This window comes from Asterias amurensis, chromosome 21 (genome assembly GCF_032118995.1).
Source record: "Asterias amurensis chromosome 21, ASM3211899v1".
NCBI classification, from domain to species: Eukaryota; Metazoa; Echinodermata; class Asteroidea; order Forcipulatida; family Asteriidae; genus Asterias; species Asterias amurensis.
The window spans coordinates 159,201-176,651 of record NC_092668.1 but is presented as its reverse complement, the minus strand read 5'-3'; the positions used below and the strand labels follow the sequence as shown (position 1 = coordinate 176,651).

The window sequence follows — 17,451 nt, the reverse complement described above, 5'->3', positions numbered from 1 at the left end:
AAACTTCCTATTTTGTATAGGCCCGTTCAATTTTGTAAAGGATATCCGGGTGTTTTCGAAACGTCAGTCATTTTAATCTTAATTGGCATAAGACTAATAACCATATGGGGAATCATCAGGCAACTGGTTGTCATAACAAATTGTTTATTATTATTTATTTATTTATTTTTTATTGGGGCGTTGTTTTAACGCCTCGTCAGCTACAACTGATAATCATTTTTATTCATTTAAACGAATAAAAACAATTTGGTAATTATTGTATCGCTCTCTTATGTTTTTGTCGGTGTTTTGTTCAAGCAGCTTTCGTGGGTGTTAAAAGATAAAGATCGCTTCAGTATTTTCTGATTGGTTGGATTCTTAAAAACACATTCAGTCATGCAGACAGTCTAATCAGAAAATAAGCTTGTCCTAATAGACCGTGAAGGATGACCAGATTTAGTCTTGAATACCAGCCAGAAAGAAGCTGTGTTAACGAGATATAGATAATGTGATGAGATAAATCACCCCAAGATACCCTGTACTTGAACCCGTTCTTAAAGGGGATGTACCTTGGGGCTAATTTGTGATGAGTACATTCACTCCTCATACACATACCATTAAAGTGAATTGATAATTGATGAAGGTTACAAGAAAGCTTCATAATTAATTGATATAAGTAAGATTAAGATCACGATGTCCAGTTATTGAATGTTAATCACATAATACTCTTTAAGACTTACATCATTGGAAGGCACGTTTCAAGATCTTGTAATCAGGGGTTTGGTATTACGTGATCTGGTGGTAATTGAAGGCTTTGGTTTAAACTACACCCCTTCACATCTCAACTTTCTACTAGAATTTTACTTTTATTTAGAAGTCCAGTTACCACGCACTGAGATAATGGAGGTTAATAAGAATTGAATATATCCCAAATACCTGTTTATATATAAAAGACCGCATGGGCTCGAACGTTTTGTAAGGTGGCCCCGAAAAAAACATATAACCATACAGTTGACTTTAATTCTGAAATAATTATAGTGTCATAAACAAAAGTCAGAGAAAGTTGTCTAAGATTGAGTTGCAAAAATAGTGCCCTCTTTTAATGCTACTATATTTCCAATATCCAGGTATAATGATAGGAATGCGTATCAGCTATAACCATAATAACTCTAAACGCATGATAGGTTCAGTTTGAACTGGGCCACATAAAGTTTAATAAATTGGTTTAAACGTAGAAATTAAACTGAATAATTGTCTAAAATGTGATTTACATCATGGGCTTGGGATCGGAGGTTTCCAGTTGGCTAGATTTTCAATATCCTTAGCTTTGGGACTACTTGAGTTAATCGCCTCAAGTGCCTAAAATTGGCCCGCATATGTCACATAAGCGGTTTGCTAAGTGCTTGAAATGCGCAGTGTTGCGCACTATTTAAGTCTCAACCTCACCTATAAATAACCGGCTTAGCGAACCAATGCGTGGAGCAATTAGAAAAGAGTATTATAATGCATGTATGCTGCACACGTAGTAGGAATATGGTTTTATGAAAAAGGGACATTTCATGGGCTCGAAAGAATATTATATTAGATCGTGTGCTTGATTCAGTAAATGATTACTTTTTGAAATGGACGATTTCAAACATTGGATGGCAAATCTGTCGAGCCCAATGATCGATTGAATGGTTTGGCATTCTAAGATGTGTTCTGTAGTGTTCCATACAACAATCTACGTCATTTGTTTAATACACTTGGAATTTTCCATAAATAATTAATGTATTTAATTATTTGTAAAAACAACACTAACGTCTTTGGCATCAAGTATGTATATTTGGGGCAAGTCTACTGCTAATTATGATTATTGCATTACGTGGGGAGGGTTCAAGGCATTGAATTGAAACTTAAACTACATACTTTTTTTCTTTTTTTTCTGACATTACTACAAAATGACATTTTATGCATATTGTTGACAAAATGGTAATGTCGAAATAAGCCAGGAATTGTTTGTTTGGAATGCCGCTTTGCACGTCATTGGTGACGTAAGTACAATACCTTTGATCAAAAACAGAGTTAAACAATAATTGTTAATGAGGGTGCAGGGTCTTCGCATACCAGATGTAATGCAGGCGAAGTTATGCAGTGCATTAATAATCAACATCCAGGATTAATCATGGTGTTGTTAAATGCATCCTGAAAAAAACATCCACTTAAAGGCTAACCTTGCCTTATCGAACTACTTGAACTAAACATCCGCAGAGAATTCCCGGATTTTTTTTCTTTCTAAAAACAAAACAAACATGGACACAATACCTTCCCCTGGGCGTTGGAACTAACCAAACGCCGAGGCCGGGGATCATGAACAGTAAAAGACGCTCATTAAATACCCTCATGATGAAAATAACGTTGAGGCTCAGTTTTAAGCGTCAACAACCGTCAGGTGGTGTTTTTTCCGTTACGTATCGGGTCTCCCGTGGGAGCGATCCCCGCCAGGGAAACCACAAGAGCGTCAAGTCAAAAAGGAGGCAGGCATTCATAAAAGCAACCGACCCTGCCGCGTCAACTCCAGCATCTCGAACCGTAACTCCTGCTTTCAAGCGCTTTCCCAGTAAATAAATCAGAACACGAGAGACACCATATGTTTATATAGGGCTGGACAGACATTAAATCCGTCAGCTGTGGATGTTCGTATCCAGAGAAATGTTGTTGACACTCTTGACTTTAGAGAAGCCTGTTTCTTATTCCTATAGGAACGACACTGACTGATTTGATTTGGTGGTCCCAACACCCTCTGGTTGTTGAGTCCAGTGACATTAATTTAGTCTCCTCAAAGAAAGTTGTGTATGCCAAGTTATCGTCTTGAACTTAGCTTTTTACTTTTTACTTAAATTGTTAGCTTTTTACTTGTACATGTTTCTCTTTGAGGTTAGGTGTTTTTCTTTTAGTGTTGGACATACTTACATCAAGTTTATCTCTCTGATATGCATTGAGTTTGTATTATCATTAGACTCATTGAACACAACATTAATATGTAACGATATTCACTGTACCCATCAGAGATGTTCTTTATTTCTCTACGTGCGAATAAGATTATTTCTCGTCTACACTAGTTCGTGAAAGAAAGTGACGGGTTCGACCAATTCAACCGATGGTGAGAACGAGGACGAACTGTAACCAGCTGTTAACGTCCCTCTAGTGCGCCCTCATGCGGCTCATTGTGGTAAACTATTAATATTTGTCATGAACAAAATTATATCTGAAGAGGTTCATTCCCAGAGAGGAATTGAACCTTGGGACAAATCTTCCTTTCAATTGTGGATAACTTGTCTGGTTAGACTTCCCATGATTGATTTTACGAAACTTATCCGAGGGGTGGTAAAATATTATTTACAAAACATAACTATTTGGATGTCTCGATTATTATTATTGGCTAAAGATGAGTCACATAATATATAGTCTATCCAATATTCGTATTGTTTTTGAATATCACATCATAAATCATATCCTATCAAACTGCCAACATACCACATCGATGTTCAGAAAATAATGTAACTATATGGAACAGGTTTGATATTGCACTGAAGCGTAATATCATTGGGGACATCGGTTGCCATGGGTTACGCATATTTATGTTTATTCTTGTATCTAGCCATGACTAAAAAAATAAATGAAACTTAGAAGAACATACAAAGTACCTGGATTACACTCAGCCACATCGCTACATCAGAATAAACCAAGGGTCTTATTAAGCATGTATGTCTATTCCCCACAGCTCGTACGTGCTTTCCAACCTTTGAAAATGTTGCTAATATCACGTATCGTATGTGCTTTAGCTCAATTTGCTCTCTCGATGCCATGGGCCGTCACATACTGTCACTTTGGCACTGGTTTCATGGCAACTTCAATCTTTCATACGTTCAATTACTTTAAGAAACAAAAAATTGCTGCATTTCACCATACCCATAAAACAACCGACTAACCTGCCGGAACATGTGGTGTTTCATGGGTGATATAAAAGCAGTTGATGAACAAAATTCCTGTTTTGTAAACTAGTTAGGGTCGACATTTATGGGTGAGTTCGGCATTCATAGCAGAGCATATTAGATTCAAATAATACTATTAAGTAGCTTACAGACCTAACGCACAATATTATTCGCATCACGTAATTTACAGATTTCCCTATAAACAGAATGCTTGATACTGAGGAAAAAAAGGGAGGGCGCTATGCCGAAAGAGCAGTGGATACAAAATGTCGCCCGACGGATACTGACTCTCAGAATGAAAAAAAATATGATATTTCTTTAAATTCGATATGAAGTTACTTCATAGCAGATAAATTACAACCTTAATATACACTCACGGTATAAACTTGTTTTAATTAAAATAAAGTATGTTTTGGTTTGGAAGAAACACTTGGATGTTCTTTTTGTTACAGTAATTAACTGAAGTTTTGGAGAGCACTTTTGATTGCAACATGCATTCAATTTCAAATTGGTCTGCTGAAAACAAACTTTTTCAAGTAAGGCTTACGTGAGTGCAAGATCATCAGATAATACTGTAGTAATTAGCCCCCAAAAATGCTCCGATTACATATCTGATTTACCAAGAACAAAGCGAATCATACGGTGAACCGACAGGATTATGGTCACTCAGTCATTTGTTAATGACACCAGTCATTTTATCAGCGAAAGGTACAGTCTTCATGCAAACAGTGTAAGTGCATTATAGAAAACCTTACGTAGTGACATGAAGGGTGTAACATCTTCTGACTGTCGACCAATATTGCAATGAAGACCCATCTCGAAGGATGTGACGTACACCAAGGGAAGGCAATACAACATGAATATTCAGTTTTGTGTGAATGCTCTTGCACACAGTTGAGTTCCGGAGGGGAATGGGATTTATCAAGTGACGGTAATGGGCACTTGTCACATATTGATGTGTGTTACAGATAGTATAATCTTTAACTAGCTCCTTGCGGTAACCTAGTTTTTAGAAACAATTCGGCCAGTCCATTAAAATTAAAGCTTATTTCATGTATGGCAAATAACTTGAATATTTTAGACATTGCCATTCTAACCACATAAGTTAACTTTAAGTGGAATCATTTCATACATTTTAATGAAGACAAACTATTTTCTAAATTAAATATCACTTAAATAATAGCACCTCTGACAGCATTGGTTTGTTTATAGAATTATATTTGTATTCACATAAAGACGAATACAGCATGATGGAAGTAATATTTCTCTGTCCATATTATAATAATTATGTATGACATAAAAGTATTGAATGTGCGATCTTTTTAGTATTATACATACCCAGGTTTGAAGATTGCATCAAAAAAAAAAAATGTTGCTCCACACATTTATATTGTTTTATTCACATAATTATTTGTTATCTGTTTAATAATTTTATTTGTTTTCCTACACGCAGCTTTCTTTACTAATACTCATAAATAAAGATCGCACAATCGTTAAGATTCAAATAGACATAACTTTACAGAAGGCCTCCATAGTTTACAATGCCTGTACATAGAAGAGAAGTTTACTAGTTTATTCAGCGTATAATATTTGCAAGAAAATGTCAAAAATATGTCGGTTTAGTGTTTGATTTAAAGGTCACAATTTCCAACCTCAACCTCTTACATTTATATATTCATAATTAATTGAAGCCAACGGCGAGGCTTCAATTGCTTCATCAAAACACAAAACTTTTACAATATTTATATTAATTGTTAAAATAAAATTGAAATAACAGTTTCGAGCTGCTTGTGGTTGATAAATACCGCCCTCGTTTGATTAGATTGGTTTGTTAGTGTAATATAAGCATTCTTGCTAGAGGCAAGCACCCATATCATTATCGGTGTTGTACTGTATTACTAGAAATGCGTCAGGTCTTTCAACATGAATCAGTCTTTTATCTTCGATGTAAATAAGGTTAATTCGTCAAGGGAAAATTTACTACAATGTGTGCTGTACCTTTTATTCTCCTTAAAATAGTCAGGCCGACTGTGTTTCCATCCGAATTGTTTGTTTCCCTATTCTAAACGTAAAGTATTCACGTTCTTACGAGGTCAAAGCCATTAATTGTTTAGTAAATTTTTCTCAAAAACTGAAGCAACTTTGGGCAAACTATTTTGTACGCGAAGTTTTCCACCATGACCGAACCATTATACAAATTATGTGTAAATCTGTAAAACATTATTAAATCATACCGCCGCTGTGTGCGCACTCATAAAAGTGTTGACATAATAATTAGAAAATTCAAAACGATCGTACTTTCATTCCATCCTCTACCGTATACTCATTTTCAATATAGATAAACATAGCCTCGTGCATGACGTCAATTGAAGTAGGGCGCCCTCACTAACGGCTCAAAAGGGGTTTTGGTCATTGGCCATTCCTGTACGCCGAGCGTTCATTTGTGTGCGCTTACATTGTTTCAGTGTTGGTTTACCTTTAAGATGGCGGCTGGATGACGTCATTGCACGAAGTCTATTCTACATTCATCGATCTCAGCGGGCTCAAGAACACGACGCGTAAATCCACTTCTCAATCTTCACATCTTTTACTACTCACTCATTCAAGCACAATCTCCTAATTCTTGCATTCGATTGATTTATTATCTCCATTGCCACCGTACTACAGACGCAACGTGGCAGTTCTTGTGGAATAAGCCCTAAAGGAATGAAAAGCGGCTTATTTTGGAACCGACGTACCCCTTCTCAATGAAAAAAACCTCATTTATCATAAGTAAACTTTGGGCCACCTTTATGCACCGCACACAAAATCGAAGTACTCTCCTTAAAGAAGAAGAGGTCAGCAAAAAAAAACCACCCTTTCATCCGAAGCAGTTTTGATAAAGTTGTTGTTTCTAGGTTTGTTTGTTGTGTATTTTTGGTTGGTTTGGTGGGTTTTGGCATGGCCATGGTTTTGGGCTTTAGTCATGACGTTTTTTTTTTTTTATTTAAAAACAAATAATTTAATTTACACCTTATCCAACTATGGATTTAGAGAATGAATTCCAACGAGTTCAAAGCGGGGAGTTGTATAAAACCATTGCATGCCCACTAATACTTAAACGTAGCTGTACACACTTCACAGACCTAACACATGACTTCACTATTAGATCAATACAGCCTGACTTACCATTGAATCCACGCTCTCTCAAGTTGGAACATTCATGCAACACCGAACCACATCTTAGCTACAGTACATGCACTGGCATACGCAGCCATTCTTTCTGCAACCACCATTGTATGTACACATCCATGCTTTCAAACCGAGACTGGGGTAAACAGTCAGGTCCCTCGTAAGTGGAATTATTATTTCCCACAAAATTCAGCAGAGCAGGAAGCAGGAGACCTAACAATGTATATTGAAATAAACTAAAATTCAGTAAAACCATGACACGGTCAAACAGTCCAGCATTCCTTGAACGCAAGAGACATAACGCAGTAAACGAGTTACGTCAAACATTGACGTTCAATTATTCTCCTTCAAATAGGTCTGCCTTATAATTTGGGTGGCGTTTATAATCTTGTCAATGTACCCATTGAATTTGAATGACTTCAAGCCAGTTCGATTCTTTGTGAAGCTGTTCTAATGGGTAAGATCCCAACGGAATTTGGTGGCGACAGTCAAACCCTTTTCAGCTCATTCAACTTCCACACCTCAGTAAGCACGTGCTTCGCATTCCATCACCCGCTCTACTTCCTTTTCTTTTATACACTCACAGCTCACTCCTAGAATACATTGTACAAATCTCTCGCGTGCTAGAAAATATTGGGGAATTAATTTCAAGTGCACATTGGTAAATGAAACAAAATGCAATGTACGCAATTTTGAACCCGAACATTTCCTAAAGCTTATTTTGACCTCACTGGAGAGAGCGCCCCAACACCCTAGCTAAAAATGGATACTCATGTGCCTCGCTCAAACAGAGGTGTGCTTCCAATGTTTCGTCTCCATCTTAGCTCTATGATGGGGCGTTAACTTATAATAAAGGTGTTTGAATTAGCACCGATGTCATCGATTATGACTGCATCACTTTCACACATGACACAACACTCACTGCACAAACCTTTACCGCACTGTATCTCCATAGAACCAACACATTCTCACAGACCTCACAGTGTTCATGAATTGATGCATAAAAATGCTGATAACAAAATGCTGATATTGGGATGAGGATTAAGTAAAGACAGTCGCATGTCATAGTCAAGGCTGCTTACTGTTAACAATAAGAAGCCTTTATCAATTTAAATTACAGTAAAGGCATTGGTATTAACGTCTTCGGTCAACATTAAAGCAGCCAATGTGAATTGCCACAAATGTTGGTAGTATGTACAGATAAATATGGATCGCTAAAGTAGTAGCAACTGTTACAATGGCATTACCATTTGTATCATCAAGTTTTGTTTTTAAGGATGGTGTTTTCCTCTTTTCAGTTTATCATATCTTGGAACCAACACAACACTTATTTTGCTTATTTAAATTACTTTTTTATTTTTTTTATTATATCACTTTTAACAATTACGACTTTGTATTCATTATCCAGTGAAGCACCCACCTTAAACGACAAAGCACTCGCAATATTACACTGCTTTATAGTGGTAGACTCATTGCCTCTTTGCGGCGTCTTGAGTATTTTTTAAATCGTTATTTCTGGGGGACGTTTTGAACTTTTTGATCGTATACAACGATAGGATCTGACTTTACAACAAATGTCTTCAAAGATAATAGCTGGACGCCACACTTCCAACATGATAGTACTGTAAGCTTGTATAGCGCCCTCTGTTGGAAGTATTCCATTTCAGAAAAAGGCTACAGCCGTTTTCGAAAGTACGGTTCGGGTTCCAATAATGTTTAGTCAATTGGCATAATATTTCAACATGCCCGAAGTGCCTCGAGCACCAAAGCTCAACAGTTCTCAAAACTTCATAAAAACGAAGCAGGGGTAAATTAAAATGAATATGTCTATTTTACACTCTACATAATAATAAACATACGAAGCTTTTTTTACAAGTACAAAGCATGCCATTGTTTAGACGCCTCACGTGTGCTCAGCATCTTCCCCCAGTGACTTAGACTCCGACCCTGTGTATAAGTATACGGACCAAGAATTAACTGCCCGATTACAGAATCTTTCTTGAAGTTGTGACCTTTCTGCATGACCTGAATGAGCAGAAATGAATCTTCCATGAAGGACATTGGTAAGACGTAACTCAGAGACTCCGTGAACACAGGGTCGATGGTACCCCGCGAAGATGGTGTCCGACGACTCTTGACTTTTTCACTTGTGCACATGAGGCACACTTTGACGTAAGTTTCTGAGGAAGAAAGAACAAACCAAAGTTCAAATCAACCCGTGTGATTAAATTCGCAGAGAGTTTAGTGAGTAAATATTACCTGTTCTTGTTCAGTCAGTCATGGTACCTACACGATTCATTCTTCAGACATTAATTTAGGCTGCATGTCGCCGTTTAGAAATCTCGTCTTCTCAGTTGCCCATTAACTTATTACTATTTTCGATTAATCTTTTCCGTTTTTATGGCTATGGTCACAGCAACGATATAACAATTAAATGACAGGATGATTGTATAAAATCTGATAAAACAAAACAATACGAAGACACCGAGAGCTTGAACACAAAATCTGCTTCTAAACCCTTCGTTCACATTGAGCAGAAAGTTACCCCCATAATAAAACAACAAACTAATGAGTCCAATATTTCGTGACGATTCAGCTTTAGTATTCCACAGTGCAAACTCCTGAACCTTTTATATCAGGGTTATTTTCAAGCTTCGTGTATTCCAACACCGGGGTTCAAATTTCAATCACAGTCACAATTAGACATAAAGCACATTCGTCATAAATCATTTAATAATGTCTAATGCAGTCGCGGAATCGTTGCAATCGGTATAGAACAAAATGAAGTGGTGCCTATCGACCCATGACGATTCAGAGTTTAATATCAAGAATGTAACATGAAACTCTCTCCATACATTGTGTTTAGGGTGGATGTACATTTTAACTCAGATCTGTTTAAATTCAATGTTCATAGTTTTCTCTTGATTCAAGTCACTATGAACTTATTTATTAAGAAGATCAACTTTCTTGCGAATGACGACAAGAGTTCATGCAGCACCCACTTGCATTGTCTATTGACTCGGAAAATACAGGCTGGATTCTTGTCCTATCTCACGTTTTCTAACCCTTTTGGGTTTATTAAAACAACATTTTTGAAAAAATGGATTTCCCACCTCCCAGTGACATAAATATTTTGAAGAATCTTCAAACTAATACTAACTAATACTTGAAGAAAACACAAAAGTGGTGGTCCCGTACTTCTGGCTGATAAGCCTTCGCTGTGGCAAACAGAATATCTTACTGTGAACTAAGTATATCAAATTTAAGAATGTCAAACCACTTCAGACAACATGATGTCAGAAAGAGCTTCCTCATGTCTGCAAGTTCAACGGAAAGTGTTTTACACGGCGACCACCTTGAAGAGGTGTTAGTGTCGTGTTACTTTCGTTTTAGTTTGGTGTTATAATCATATGGCATATTGACCCAGCTGATGTTCATTATAATAATGATAGCATTGAGTGTCTTGTGATGGTAAGAGTGTAAGCATTCTAAACAAGGCCATGGTTCAGTGGTCACCTCACTATTTATGTTTCGATTGCCATTATTTAGCATTTACTTCAATACTCAGACCGCATCAATCTCTTTTGCTTGGTCCATCTAACATGAAGTTCTGAATAGTTACTGTTATTGGAGATGTGCAGAGCTGATAGATTGGTAACTTGTTATAGCCGAGTCGTTGTAATAAAATGGAAGGACAACTACAATATACAATGATTGAAAGGAGATGTTTAGTAATGATAACAAAACTTATTTTGATTACAATATAAATCGCATTTTAATAGTGCTTTAATGCTTAGCCCCCCTGAATGTAAAATAATCTGGAGCCTTTATAAGATCTGTATCTTACCTAGATTGTCTTGACTAGTTCCTTTCTCTGGTACGAGACCTCTCGCTCTTACGATGAAACAAGAAAGTCTGTCCTGAGATGGGAGATATGCTAGCGATAGATACAGGCGACCTAAATCTCCAACCATCTAAAAGGACAAAAATAGAAATTAAAGTGCACTGATATTTAATTTCATCAGAATTGGAAAGGTCCGGATTCTGGTTTCATTCTGATGATAATTATGGAAGCTGGTCGAAACGTCGATGATGTGTCAACGCAGACCGTCCTTACCAGATCAAATTAAATCAAGATGAACCCCGCAAATTTAGGATATTTCGTAGATGCCTCTTGAATGCTAGATATTTAGTCAAACGCGGCAATAACCGAGTCATTTCGAGATTGAGATATCGAATTTCTGGAAACTACTCCCCCACAATGAACCCATTTACCCTGATGCACTTTTGAGACTTCCAGAGGTAGAGAGTAATAAAATACTGGGTTTCTACGTGCGTGATACATTGTAGGAAACTGTGCCAAAGACATTTACGAGAGAGTGAACATGATTTGACGTGCTTCGCTAGGTGTAGACAGAATTATTCCCAATGAACTTTTAAATTACAATCCAGCAAAATGTGATGCTGGTAACTGATGTTCGAAACATCCCTAGCATTTGTGTTTTGTCAAAGGGTAAGTATTAATTACATTGTGTCGTAGGCGCCGTTCTCAAAACCCTTAATGATACTTGACTTGAAAGATCGGCAAATTGAATTTTAATTAACATGTTGAATTTATAATGCCCTCAACGGCATATAAAGGGCAGACTCACCTCTGCTTTCTTTTGAAGTTTCTTCTTAATTTCTTTCTGTTTTCCATCCATATCACAATCGGTTAAGGGTATAATGGTATGTGCAATAGCGCAAATCTTACTACAGTTCTCAGAATCGAAAACAGACAATCTCAAAGCTTGCAAGGAAAAGTCCTTGGATGGGTCGACAGGGAATTCCATGGTATCATCAAATATGGGGTTGAGGGTATCCTTTATGATTTTGGATTTGAGGTTGAGCTTCTCATCGGGAAGGAGGCAGCCATGGACGACAGCATCAACGCCTTCTCGTTGACCTTTGGCCGGAAGGTCAGTAACATTGTAGAGGTGAACTGTGACCCTGAAGAAAAAATAAATAAAAATACGATCAATGTTTTCGAAAAAGTATAGTTATCCTTTCATTAGCATAAATACTTCAAGCTCCCCTGCCTTCCGATATAATGACAAACCTGTTTGTATATTATCATTTTCAAATGTTCCAGACATTTATTGGTTTTAAATCTCTAGAAGTTTTTACGAAATAAAGATTACAATAATAAACACATTTCGGGTCAAGGCAACTTTTTAACTCTCATCATAGATGTGCCAGAACCAATACAAATCCCTGATATCAAAAAAAATAAAAAAAAATAAAAATACTTTCCGTTACCACAAAAACTAACTAAGTTAAAAGTCACAGTCTCCTACACAGCAGTGAATTACCTTTGTCTGTGTTGCTCATACTTGATAGCAATTGAGATTGTACCATAAGCTTCTTCAGCAACTTCTTCATCCTTCTTATTCTTCTTGCCGCTACTTATAAGAAGTGGTTTACTTTTACCCGTATCCTCAGTCACATAAAGCTCAGGTTGAATTTGACCGAGCTCACAGGAGTATCTGAAAACAGATTAAATTATTCAAATGTTCAAATTTACATCGATCTGTCGCAAACACATTAGTTACATCCATAAAGCATTATATACGGGTTTAATTTGAACTGCATTTGGTCAGTTTTATTATTTTAATTAACAGGCTTAATATGCAGTCTGAAAATTGCTGTCAAAACAGGGCTTTAAGGCAACTACATTTTCTTTTCCTCTTTTCCACTCCAAAATGTGAAAAAATCATCCTCAGGTTTTACACATGAATCGGTCAGAAATACATAAGTAGAGATTCATCTTGACTGAAAGGGAAGGAGTTGGTTTGTCGGTTCTTTCTTGTTGTCTGCTTAATTTGGAATAAGAAAAAGGATGCACTTTTCCCTGTGTGCATTAGTTATAATTTGGTCTGGAAGCAAACAACAAAATTATTGTCTTTTTTTCAACATCAATTGGCAGTCAACTTCAGGGAATAGATTGCATATGAGCGGATTTAAGTTCTGCAGTAATGTTTGTTCAATATTTAAATATACGTCCCCTGATATCCATTAGATATGTATCATAATATTTGTTATGATTTTTAAAGAGGGTTTAGAAGAGCCAAGGGAGGAAGAAAGATGATGGCAATATTGTTCAGTAATGATGGCCAAATCCCAAGACACTTTTAGTTTAACAGTGGATAATGTGCCTATTGCGCAAGTGCTTAACGTAAGCCGAGCTTCCCAATTAGAAATGTTACGAAGCTGCATGTTTCATAGAAAGCTTCTTCCTGTTGTTAAACGCGTCCTTTTTTCTTTCTTTGAATTAAGATAAGGTACCTATTTTTAATAATATTTGAGAGCAATCTTATTGCTTAATCTTTAAGAAAAAGACTATGTTCGAACCACTAACTTGTCATTCCTTCTTTAATGAAAACAACTGTTGTTACCAATTATGTTTACTCTCTTTGAATCAAGATAAATTACACGACATGGCTGCTATAACCAACGGCTTACTTCTCACGTTGAAAATAGATTTTCATTATATAGACGTGTCTGAATCCACTCAGTTTGGCTACGGCTAAGGTTTAATGGCTATAGCGAATCAATGACTGTAACAAGAACGAGGATAGATGTGTCCAAACCACTGCGTAAGCCGGCAATTCAGACACGGCTTTTCATGTCAAACTCGTTTGATCTCAGTTTGGGAAACTACGTTTTGTACTACACTGAATTGTGAAATGTTTGATTTGTAAGTTACACAGTAAGAGTCTGTTTTGAGTAGTGTTGATTCTGATAAGAACTAGTGATTGACAACTGAACATTTCGATCAGTATGCTCTGATCGTCTTCATGAGAACAGGTTAGTTGTTAGAAACAGTGCTAAGCACCATGATGTGTTTTACCGGACTGACTCTAGACTTCTTTTCCGGATTCGTTCAGGCGTTGGGGGCGCTGATAATGTGTTCCTACGAATGTCTTCGCTTGATTTAGACACTTCCTCAGCAGATGATGGACTATCTTCTTCGCTATAGTAGGGGTCTGTGCCTGGAAAAAAAATGGGGGAAAAATCGGTTTAGTTTGAATAGGCCTTCAGTGTACCTCCATGTATTCCCTTGGCATAATGTCTTTCAAGCACTTAAAGCAGAAATCGTGGTAGGCAGATAATAATCAGCGTACCAATTGAAACGATCTCAAGATCACTAAGGGTCCAACGTGGACAGTTCACAAACACAAGGTTGGTGCATTAATGACATCCATTACTTGACCAACATTTGCTGAACTGTGCATTAATGACATCCATACTAGACCAACATTTGCTGAACTGTGCGTCTTGTGGACAAACTTGAACCCCACATTATTTCCCCTTTTGTTATAAATCTTCGGTTTGAAAGACAGACAAAGCTCGATGTCGCAGACATTCTGTGGACAATACCTTGTTGCTCTGTCAGGAAAAATCTATTATTCAGAGGTAATTTCTGTAAACAACACTGTGTGGAAGTCTACATAGTCTTTCTTGTCCTTTACACCTCATTTGTTCTCAGGTCCAAACTTCGTATGAGTTTGAAACAATTCAAAGTTTCAAACCTCAGGTTAGAATGGTGTTGCCATTGTATTCAATACCATTCAAAAGCAATGTCAATATCCAACATCTGAGGACATCATTTTGAGATTGAAAAGAGAGTTTATTCAGGCCTTTCTTACTTCTTATTTAGACCGCTTTTACTAATCTACTCCCGCTGGACTGCGTTTAAGTGATAATGTCAACACCTAAAACTACTCAGCAGTATTCAATGACGTCATCAGCTTACAATGACATCATCAGCAAAGAGTATAAACCAACTTAAAGTACACGCAGTCTGATTCTCCCGGTTTGGCTAATCCACTCCTGTTTTTCAGTAATGTACAAAAAGGATTCCTCGTTGAAACGAGACCGCCCCCATCTGGGTCAATTAGAGGGTTTTTTTCATTACAAGTCCATCACAACTCCACTTTTTCGTCTTCCCTCAATTCAATAAAGACACCGACCAATTTGCAACCAATTCTTACAAAATGCTTCAATAAATAAAACGTTTCTTCTCTCAACTGTCAAAATTACTCTTCATGAAATTACATTTCGGTCTGAAGTAGTGGAGTTTGGGTCCATGTACTTTCATATGAAGCTGTCTATTCTGCATGTTGCAGTTTAAAGAACCGACCCTTTAATATGCCATGAAGCATTGTGCACTGCAGATTATACATGTTTCTCAAAATTAGGACTGCCTGAGTGGAACGTAATGACGTCAACAAAATATCACGTGATTTAATTGGTTACCATAGAAAACAGCCGCGTCACTGTATACATTTTGTCATGTTAAAAGATGAGTTGTTAAGCTTCATTTTGCGGAAAAAAATTATAATAATGGAGTCGAAGTTATAATTGATTATTTTGGAGAAAAGATGAAAGATATTGTTGTGTGCTGTGTGTTGTCATACCAGTGTAGCTAAATCTTTTGCAAAAGAGGTTTCAGATAAAATGTTTTTCTCATCAACTTGCATTACCATAAACGAAGTCACACAGATTATTGTGATTATTATCTTAAAAAGAACTATACTTTACAAAATATATTGAGAAGTTTTAAATGGGCCTAAGATAAATTGTTTAGGATACATCTGCGTCTCGTGAAGTTTTACACTGTACATCTCATCATTGTATTAATCGATGATCAGAAGAGGGCACCATCCCAGGGGAGAAAACACCACGTCATTACTTTTTAAAAAGCCACGCTTACCCTTAAACTTTAAATGTTAATATTGACTCGTTATACAGGTGACCTTTTGCCCCCTATTTACACGGCAGACAGAATAGAGTAAGAGTTTTGTTGTTTCAGTCCTCGTTAAATATCCCGACATCCGACACAAGGCGACAATTCCTCCCGCCCGCGTTCTCCCCAAACCCGCCTCAAATCTGTGCTGTGCATTCCAACTAGAAGATTCAACCTCGAAAAACAGACGCCTATTTCATGTGAACAAGTGCCGACTAACGTGATTAGTATTGACTACAGTCGAATAAGATCAGCAACAAAATACATTAACATAAACGGAAGGCATAATTGTATTTAGTCGGTCGTTCACTTCATAGGCAATTCCGAAATGGCTGAGCTGGGTTTCCTATAATGCCATGGATATCACTATAAGCGTGTGGCAGAACCGTCAACAGAGTGAATAACTTCTACTCAAAAGTCTTTGGCGGGATTCAAAACAAAATATCGTCTTACCCGTCAAGTGTCTCAACTCTAATGTCAAAGAAAACTGTGTGGGCAATTAGCGGAAACAACTCAGGTAAAAGACATAGGGTAATCAGTTCTGTTGGGGCATAACACTCTGATTGAATACAATAGCTCAATAAATTGTTCAAATGTAGCTGGCAAAGCTCAATATTGGCATTTACAATGATTTAGAAAGTACTTGTATTACTTCTTAGACACGTGGTAGCCAAATTGTCATCCTCACTTCCTGCTTTTTGCCTTTGAAGACTAAACTTATTAATTATTTGCGGTAAAATCTTGAGTATTTTTCTCACTATAGACGTATCCACTACAAGGGTTGCTCGTCTAGTTTATAGATGTGTTAATTTTGCTGTTTTGTGTGTCCATTTTTCAGCTGAGTTAACTTTCTGTTATATTTCTACAAGACTCCATATATTATTTGTTTAATATTTGAAACAATATTTTGCAGTTGATCATAACAATTGAGGACGATTGGTTATAAGTATGCAAAGAATACAAGATGTTAAAAAAAAAATGTCCGAAATGATTTACAATAATTGATTTCGTTCATTTGACTTGCGCAGCCCCCCCCCCCCCTATTAATACAGTAATTGAAGGCAAGATGCAACAATCCCTCATTAATATCATGACAGAATCATTAGAGCACATAATTATCCACATAATAATTATATCATAGAAAACAACTCATTGACAAAGCAGTGGGTGAGATGATTAAGAAATCCACAATTCAATATCGGACGATTATGTACACACTCAGAACTTACTAATACAAGCTGTGCATCACTTGTATCAATTTCAGCTCAGTTCGTTAAACTTTTCTAATACAATTAATTAAGCTAGTCAACCATTTTGTCAGGTCAAACAAGATGGCCGCCGGCTCAACCAGCCAAATGTAGACCGCTAAGTGGTTTCTAGTAGAATGTGTAAATTATATTAATTTGTTGTCTCCTTTCTTCTCTCTTGTTATTAATTGCCAAAGTGCAAGAGTCCGTTTTGAAAGTAAGAGTGGATCTATATATGTAATTAGTAGGGATCCTGGCTTTCTTTTCAAAGGCAGGTGTGGTGGATGGGCGG

General features: G+C 36.9%; 1 protein-coding gene across 2 annotated transcripts in view; it reads right to left on the bottom strand.

The window, feature by feature from the left end:
- Positions 1 to 5,204: 5,204 nt before the first annotated feature.
- Positions 5,205 to 17,451, bottom strand: part of LOC139953282 (synaptotagmin-15-like) — a 58,116-nt gene continuing 45,869 nt past the window's right edge. For both annotated transcript variants that reach the window (XM_071952759.1, XM_071952761.1), the window contains exons 4-8: positions 14,014 to 14,155; positions 12,476 to 12,649; positions 11,777 to 12,113; positions 10,972 to 11,098; positions 5,205 to 9,304 (exon numbers count right to left, since the gene is read on the bottom strand). In XM_071952759.1, the coding sequence (XP_071808860.1) occupies positions 8,994 to 9,304; positions 10,972 to 11,098; positions 11,777 to 12,113; positions 12,476 to 12,649; positions 14,014 to 14,155 (1,091 nt within the window). In that variant the 3' untranslated portion in view covers positions 5,205 to 8,993. The remainder of the gene's footprint in view (positions 9,305 to 10,971; positions 11,099 to 11,776; positions 12,114 to 12,475; positions 12,650 to 14,013; positions 14,156 to 17,451) is intronic.